Raw genomic sequence first — 9,352 nt, 5'->3', positions numbered from 1 at the left:
CACACACACACACACACACACACACACCCTCCCTATCCCTCATACTATTTTTTCTCCAAACAGCTGTATCTCCCATCAGCTCCCAAGCCGTGGATCTACCGCGCTCACTCTCCACCCACCCACCCAACACTTCAGCCTTTCACAACAACTCATAGGTTTTTTGTGTGGTTTTTTTCAACAATCTCTCTCTCTCTCTCTCTCTCTCTCTCTCTCTCTCTCTCTTGGGGTTCCTTGAACTGGAACATTGATGATTGTGGGTCTTTGAAATGTCCCAGCAGTCATGATACACAAGGCTACATCACACACTGATCACACTAATGACTTAAGAAGATTTACATTTATGCTCTCTATGTTTATTCGGAATTCACGTACTTGTCTTTTCCGTTTGCGGGGTGGGGGGAGGGGGACGATTGGTTTAAATATTACTTTGTTGTGTTTAGTGAAGTCTGCTCCGCTTCCCCTGAAGCGAGGGGGTACAATGATGTGTGTAAATTCTTCCCTCTCCCCTCGTGTTCGAGGATCCTGTGTCGGAATCTGTACAATGATGTGTGTAAATTCTTCCCTCTCCCCTCGTGTTCGAGGATCCTGTGTCGGAATCTGCGCAACTTTATGTTTAAATAAGACTCGAACGGAATAACTGGGATAAATGGTTTGAGAGTAGAATATGACTACTGTATATTATTAAGACTATAACCTGGTTGTCAACTTGCTACTAACAACCCCCTTACGAAATCCCCAACATATCTACCACTGCACTGTCTACCTGAGAAAGTCTCACCTTATTACAACATGAGTAGTGGCCTCCAGTTACTAGGCCATTTGTCTAAAGTCATCAAAGATATGCACAAAATGTGAAAACATTCCGTTCGTATCTTCCTCCATGAGACAGCATCTAACAGGATTTCTTGCAATTGCAAAAAACATGAGGGTTATGGTGCATATAATCAGCGAATTTAGCCATTTTTCTTTCCAAAAAACCCTCCAACTGATGTCAAAGGGTGACTGATATGTCACCAAAAATGACTCTTAATAACTGGAACACGCCTCCGAAATGTTAGTCAATTTCAAACAACATACAATTAGGCTTGGGATAATGCCTTTAGCTATACATTCCATTCAGACAATTTTTCTCAACATGAAGCTAAAATATTCGTGATGATCGTTACGCTTAATGTCACAACCAAGCTGAGTTTTCTCGATAAAGTAACATTCCATCCAATCACATAACTTTACGCCGTTCAGTATCAATCATATTATGTTCTCGTCGTTTAAAACGCTCGAAAACAAACTATGGTTTCAGGCAAAGAGGAATTTATGAAAGTGACAGCTAAAGCCAGGGCGTTGGTTTTTTTGTCACGATGTAACAAGCGAACGATCCTTTCTAATTTTGACGGGTTTCGTTTTTTTCGTTATTGAGGCTTTAAAAACTTTTTTTTTCTCCAACGGACGTAAACATCTTCCTACCTTCCGAGACGGCGATGATGAGAGAAGGTTAGCCTGTTTGTCATGTCACGGTTTTCTATTCTTGTAACATGCGTCACTTTCTGTGTATATTGTGATGTAACAAGCATCACATCATAGAAAACATCTTGCTCAATGATTTGAACCTTGTCATTTCGATGGATACTATTCGATTTCTCAGATATTGTTAGATTGTTGGAGGCTCCTTTTCATACCCAATTTGCTGATCGCTAAACCCCCCTTTTTCCGAAGGTAGTTTGAGGAAGTAATATCGTGACACAATCGTCGTTCATGTCTAATGTTTCGAGTGTTACGGTAATATGGGCTGTTTTCAATGGATTTAGCTTCATAATGGTTGAGTTTGTGAGTAACGAGTGCTTGTTGAGAGTTACACTGACTTCAAAAACTTGTTTTTCTTAAATAGTGTATTTTTCTGCCAGAGAATTTAAGACCTTGTACTGGTGCGTGATGATTGTTACGAGAAGTGAAATTTATTTGTCACATTGTAACCTGCACCACAGTTCTTACACCCATGTGTTTTCTACTTCATAAAAAGTGAAATAATTGTGTGTTTTTGTACTTTTTTGCAATGATGAGTTATTTCAATGCAGATGTTAGGACTTCTGTTCCTGGAAATACTTTTTAGACCATCTTTCTAAATTACACCGATTCCTGTGACTCACTGTTACTGGGACATTGCTGATTGGGGGAAATCTTGTAAGTCCTAATGTTGGCGGAATGATGAAGTTTGATCTCATATTTTTCCTCGACAGTTATAAGCTGATTGTTGAAGGATTGTCATAGCTTTTAACCTGTATGATGTGGCTATTAAGAATGTTTGTCGTTTTAGGTAACGTCGTCACCAGAAGACCACAACGTTAGACTTCTACAGTCTCCAGTTTCAGAGAGACCAGACCATCCCTGACCAAGATCATGCTAATGGAGACGTGAAAAAAAAAGTATTTTGATACTTTCATTCTGGATTCGGATTATATGTTGTGGGCTTTATCTTCCAAGTGGATACCGGTAGCTTGCCAACAATGAAATTGAAACTGCTATTGCCTTACGCCGTTGCCAAGTCTGGCGGCGGATTGTGTCTCAGTCATATGCTTTCACTAGCTTTGGTGCTGTCTTGAATCCACATTGTCTAAACTGAGCCACAAAAAGTATCAGAGCAAACTTTAAATAGCTGGAACGTCCGTTACACCTAGCGGATTTTGATGCAGTTTGTTGAATTTGAAACATCATTCAATCCCAAGTTTCGTGTATTTAAATGTATGTCATGTAAACACGCTTTCAATGAATACACCTAATAAGTCGGGTCAAAAACTGAATCATGCATTATAATTGTTGTTTACAGCCACTTCAATCAGAACTGAATGGAGTTAGAAATATTTTTCAAATTTTGCTTCCTAACCGTTACACTAAATTATAGGGCTTTTTCAAACTTGCAGCTATACTTTTATTGCTCTATATATTTCTGGACTAGTTCAAGATCTAGTTTCTGTAGGGCTAAAGTAGAATGACCAAATAATTAATGCTCAGTAGGTATGATAGGGTTAGGGGAAAAACTTCATGTAGTTGTAGATCAAGGATGCTGTACAGGACATATGCCAATCCTTGCCATCATCACATCAAGGGCTTACTGTCAGTAACTCAAGCCTAAGCGACCATTGACAGGACCATTCTCCTTGTGTAGAAGCGACTAGTGTGTAGTTTTTTGTAGTGTAATAAAAGTTGAGTCTAGTGGTCAGTCTCCCAGTCTCTACATTGTTATCATTGCTCTTGGACGTGCATGTTCTTATTTCCGTTTGGATTTACTATAACCATTTCTACACTTTCCTCTGTTCTAAGGATTACACTTGTGCATGTTCTCATTTTCGTTTGGATTTTGCTATTACCATTTTTACACTTTCCTCAGTTCTCTAAGGGTTACACATGTGCGTAAATTATATTGTGTGTTTTCATGTGGAGCAAGATTCTAGTTTTATTTCAACTTGACCTCGATCGTGACAGTGAAAAAGTTTACAGCTGGTATAAACGTATTTTCAGTTTCAGTGCGACGCATCGTGATTGCGAAAGACATGGGAAGAAAGCGTTGCACATGGGGCTGTAAAAAGTGGCCAGTCAAAAAGCAGATAGAAAAATAAGAATGTTTTAGATTTCCAAACTGGGTGCTTGGTGGGTGATCTAGTATAGTTTGTCCCTTCCTTCCTATCACACACCTATCGGCGTACTCCCCTCTTTTACTTTGTATGTTACTCTCTAATCTGTGGCACTTATATGAGTTTCGAGTTCCTGGTACTGTACAACTCTAATTGAAACTAAGATTTTCAAAGGAGGTAGAACAAAAGAGTGATAGGGTGCCAAACGTATTCACTATAAATTAATTTACATGTGTGTATTATGTACCTATTACTACCGCAGAAAATGTAACTGACTGAAGCGGTAGTTTGTTCTCATGCATTTCCCTCCTGATGTACCATGTTACTTGGCAAGGGTAGGTCAGTTAATGGTGCCCTCAGATGCTCTTTGAGAGCCTCCAGAAAAAAAATTCAATGTAATTTGATTTCTAGACGCGCCACCGGTACGACCATATTATGTTGTGGCTTCCCAGCACAGAAGAAGAGAGCAACTACTAGAAAGTTCAGCCTCTTCTTCTAAGTCTAAAGGTATTGATATCGATGAAATGAACATATTCAATCATAAAAAGGGTTGCTTTCAAAGTCGAGCTCTTTCATCAAACGTTAAATTTAAACTGACAACCATTTGCAATCTTGCAACTTGGAGCAACCCCCCCAATAACAACGCATTTGTATTGCTCTGCGGAGCTCCTGGTGGCCTCTTTCTTTGTCTATGAATGTTATTATTATTTACCACACTCATGACAAAGTGCCACTTTAGACTGTAAGATAATATAGCAGCGATCGTGGTGGGCTACACTTTAGACTGTAAGATAATATAGCAGTGATCGTGGTGGGCTACACTTTAGACTGTAAGATAATATAGCAGTGATCGTGGTGGGCTACATTTTCCGACTCTTGTCTTTTGTGACTTTACATTGTTGGTCTTTCAGATCCTCTTTGTTGTTGTTTTTTTAATTGTTCTTTTTCATAAACCTATGACTATGAAAAATTGTGCAGACACACACTAATGGTGATTTTATGGGACTTTCCTTGGCATTTTTCATATTGACATTGTCATTACAAAGAGTGCGATTATGTCGTTGGCTATTATCTTCGATGAAGAGATTTTCTCCACAAAGCACCTCGAAGAGCAAAAGACAGATGAAGAGATAAACTTCAAAGTTGTCATCACGATGTACATATATAACAACTTTATTTATTAGAGATAACAGGTTGCTTTCTTTATCAACAGCTGATGGGATTCACTTAATAATGAATCGTCTTTCCTAGGATCTAAATACAGGGTGATCAAAAAACAACTGTACATTTTTTTGGGGTTAATATTTTCCTCCACACTGAAGTGTTTTGCGCTTAAAATTTGTCAACATTTGGAAGTCAAAAGGAATTCGTCTGATATTCACTTTAGAAAAATCGACAGAATTGTATTGTTTTACACAGCGCGTAAAAAACAACCCATTTTCAGCTATGTCCCCATTTTTGTAGCATGGCGCACTAGTTCGCATAAGGCCTACCACTTGATTTTACTTGATGTCAAGGGTGGAAATGGTTCCTCTGTTAGTATCTGTAGAGAATCAGAACTAATAATTCCCAATTAAAACGTCGTTAGGGTGCAGAATTCAGTAGATGAGCCCCATGAGACGTCTGTCCTTAGACAATTTCAGCAGCAATGACTTTCCTACATCTCAACTGTCCGCATTCTCATGGCAGATCTTCATCTACGACTGTACCATTTTCCCGTTCGCGAAACTGTCAAAGGATAACAATGTGTTCATGATTCCTCGATCGTCTTGAAAAGCGTAGACATTTCCTTTAAGACTTTTTGGTTCCTTGGGAAAGCCCATATTCATCGTTCAGTTTATATCAAGTCTACAAGTGCTGCTTATTTGGGCAACTCACCCCTCCCTCTATTGTCTCTAGAAACAGCTCCATACTGTAAGGTGTACATGGTATGTGGCTTTGAGTACTCATGGTTGAGTGGATCCATGTGTTTGGCCACTTTGAACATTACGAACGACGCGTTAAAATGTGTCGAGTCCAAAGGAGGACATACAGACCATTGGTTCTCGGAATTCCAGGATTTAAAAAACTATTTTTTTAACTCTGTAGGAAAAAAGAAATATTGTTTAAAGGTTATAGGGGTGGAACATTTAGATTTTCAAAATAAAAGGAAAGGAAAAAATAAAACCAATCTTTTCAAGACTTCCCTTACTAGATCTTTTAAGTTTTCGTTTTCAAAAATTAGTTTTTTCTTTGTGAATTTTATGACAAACAAATTCCTTTTGAATGAATTATATATATTCCAAATTACAAAATTCTAGTACAAATTTTGTGCGAGATATTTTTTAAAAAAGTTGTACAGTTGTTTTTTTAATCACCCTGTATATCAAAATTGTTAGTATTATATGAGGAAGATATCTCTTGTTTCTGTTGCAACTGAAGATGTGATCTTCCTTTTTCTACACGAGCGAGTAAACTCGCTCAAAAGAACAAACAACAAATAAAAATGCATTGAATTTAAGTAAGGTTCATTGTCGGCCAATGTAGTGAGCACAAGCGAGAAGGCTCCATCACTCGTTAAGCGCATTTGTCTATTCGCCGCTTTTCGCACTGATCTTCGTTCACCTGACTGAGAACCGGGCCGGCCTTCAATGCTGGAGCCACCTATTTCGGAAATACGGCCTGATTTTGAGAACGCCTAGGCAAGGGACCAAAAACAAAAAAAGAAAAAAAAAGGGAAGTCTGCTGCTGCTGTGCTGCTGCTGCTGCTATTGTGTTTTTGGTGTTGTCGGTGTCATTACCATTCATTCCTATTTTATAGTAGATTTTGTTTCATTGCATCTTGACGAGGAGGCTTTATTGTGTAACGGTGGACGCAGAAGCCCTTTGCCCTTTGCCCTTTGTCTTGTCCAGTAAAAAGATAACCACACCTGCTTGCCTAGTGGAGCTAGAGTGTGGGTGGTTGGCGGGAGCTCTGGTGTGGTTTGCTTCAGTGGAGCTAGAGCGTGGGTGGTTGGCGGCTGTTTTGTGTTTGCTACTCTCTTGTAACACCTCAAATCTTCGGCACTTATGACCTTATTGTGTTGCAAGTGCCGTTAAACTCTTACTAAAACTAAGAAACTAGAGTGTATGCTGTACATTACTTTTATTAGTTTTACATGTACTACCATTTTGTGTCAAATCTTAGTTTTGGGCAAATGTTTGGAGAACACCACAGAGTGGTAGTAGGCCCCTTTTTCTTTTCTTTCCTTCGGCTGTAGCTTCTGTTTATCTTTCTTACTTTTCCACGGCCTAAATATCCGTTATTCTTTTGGTGTGCTCCTCTTTACTCAGACTGAAAAACAACCGCAACAACAACAACGACAACAATAACAGCAACATCAGAAGAAGCAGCAGAAGCAGCAGCAACGACGACAAAGCTTAGGTTTGACACCAAAAAAATAATGTATACCTGAGTAGATGAAAGAGCTCTCCGCCATTGACAAACTCCATGACCATGTAGAGGTTTGTCGTGTCCTTGAAGGCGTTCAGGCAGCGTACGACAAAAGGCGAGCCAATACTCAGGAGAATACGCTTCTCATTCATCGTATGTTCTACCTGGGAAAGAGAATATATATTATATATAAAGTTTATTAAAGCTGAAAAGAAAAAAAATCTTTACCGGTTCCAGCCAAATTAGCAGGACCGTTCATACACGACATGTAATACAAATTAACTTGGGTGTATGTCCACGGCGGCCTACCATTGTATTGGAATTCTTAACGGTGAAATCAGCAGCTGACAGTGATAACGGAATTCGAGGCCATTGTCAAGCAGCCCTCAACTTCTTCTGCCACCGACACTAAAAGCCCTGGGGACGTCAGATCTATCTTAATTCTAAGAGATATATTTCATTTAAGGCTATGAAAAACCGCCCAACTTCTTTCTCCATCCTGCCACCTGAAAACAATCACGATTTGCTTATTAATCGCTCAATCTCCATCATTTTGGTGTTCAATGAAGGGAATATTAGACCTATGTTGATTTTTTCTTTTGGTAAGTGTTTTACGGCGTTGGCAACTGCATAAGATCACATGATCGCGCGAGACACATTAACCATTTTGTTGGTAGCAAATTTTGAATTTTCCCCTTGTGGCAGCCAAAGCCTACTCTTATCGACTTTAAACCACCAAGGGATATTTAACGTGCGCAACTTGCACTTGGGACCTCCGAGATTTTTCGCCCTTGTCCGAGAAGACAAGGTGTAGATCTTTCCAACTAGAAGATCAGGGGTGTGTCTGAAAGACAGCAGTAAGAAGGAGCAAAGGAGTAGCAGTAGAAAGGCTACAGAAAGAGTTAGGAGCCCAGAAGACAGGGCAAAGGAGAAGGTAAGGAGTGGGGGGAGAAAGTGGAGACGAAAGCAGACGACAGAATATTGCTAGAGAGCAGGAAAGCAGGTGAAAGGAGACAATTTTAGAGAAGAAAATTTTCGGTCGCTACCTGGATTCGAACCCGGGACCTTTGAATGAGAGGCGATCACCTTAACCTCTAGGCCGAGAGAGCCCCCACATATGTTGATGGTCTCGGGGAAAAAGTAAGAAGAGCTCATTTTTACATCATAGGCTGCAGTATCCATCACCCCCCCCCCTCTCCCACCACCCCCTCCCCCGACACACACACAAACTTACCTGCTTCATTTTGACCACCTTCTCCTTGTTGAGGATCTTGATGGCGTAACACTTCTGAGGGTTGTCGCCTCCATGCTGGGACAGCATCACACGGCCGAAGGAGCCCGAGCCCAGCGTTCTGATCAGCGTGTAGTTCCTGCAGATAGATAGTTTAGTCTAGCAGGTAGAAGAGAATCTTTGGTTTAGTTTTAGTAAATGTTTTGCGGCACCTACAACACAAAAAGGTCATATTAGTGCCGAAGATTAGATGTGTTACAAAAGAGTATCAAACGCAAAAAAGGAGGAGGAGAGAAAAGGGCAATAGATGTTTGATAGGAAAGAAGGAGCAAACCACACCAGAGAACCCGCCATCCACTCACGTTCCTGCAGATAAGGTGAGATCGACAACCCAAGATATAAGACTGGTTTTATTTTTAGCTTTGGAACGAGTTTTACTCCACTTGCAACACAAGTAGGTGTTACATGATGCGTAAGGGCCGACGTTTAGACGCATTTCTTAGGAGCAGCATGAAAAAGAACACGAACACGAACAAGAACAAAAAACAAAAACAAGAAGGAGAGATAAGAACGATATGTATAATATGTTTGATAGAAAGAAAGAGAAAACCACACTAGATCACTCGCCAACCAACCATTGCATGTACAAGCCGGTGAGATGGGACAAAACGAGCAGGGGTGAGAAATAGAACAGAGAATTTGAAATGAGATGAGATATTATGATAAAGTAGAAAGTTGTTTTTATAAAAAGGAATCCACCCCCCCCCCCTAATAAGAAAAGCCAGATGAAATGCAACTAAAATTAAAATAACCTGAAAAGACAAGCAAGTCAAGAAATAGATCTAAGTCAGTGACAGAAGATAAAAGGTGTCGAAGTTAGAAATCGATGAGACGAGATTAGAAGAGATCATGAGTAGAGACTCCTAAAAAACTATCACATAACTGGACTTATAATAATACATTTCTATAGCGCCCACTCCCGTGTAAACACAGCTTTAGGCGCTTTACATAATATAAATGCATCATGTACGAACAATATTCACGCAGGCACACACACACACACACACACACACACACACACAC

At 39.9% G+C, this 9,352-nt stretch overlaps 1 protein-coding gene across 2 annotated transcripts in view; it reads right to left on the bottom strand.

Moving 5' to 3' along the window:
* Positions 1 to 9,352, bottom strand: part of C-APL-B (spermatozoon-associated kinase) — a 22,862-nt gene that overhangs the window by 9,727 nt on the left and 3,783 nt on the right. For both annotated transcript variants that reach the window (XM_013086707.1, NM_001204545.1), the window contains 2 exon segments: positions 8,273 to 8,408; positions 7,057 to 7,202 (listed from right to left, as the gene is read on the bottom strand). In XM_013086707.1, the coding sequence (XP_012942161.1) occupies positions 7,057 to 7,202; positions 8,273 to 8,408 (282 nt within the window).

Source organism: Aplysia californica, unplaced genomic scaffold (assembly GCF_000002075.1).
Source record: "Aplysia californica isolate F4 #8 unplaced genomic scaffold, AplCal3.0 scaffold00494, whole genome shotgun sequence".
Lineage (NCBI taxonomy): Eukaryota > Metazoa > Mollusca > Gastropoda > Aplysiida > Aplysiidae > Aplysia > Aplysia californica.
The sequence above is the reverse complement of the archived record's forward strand: the minus strand, read 5'-3'. Positions and strand labels throughout refer to the sequence as shown.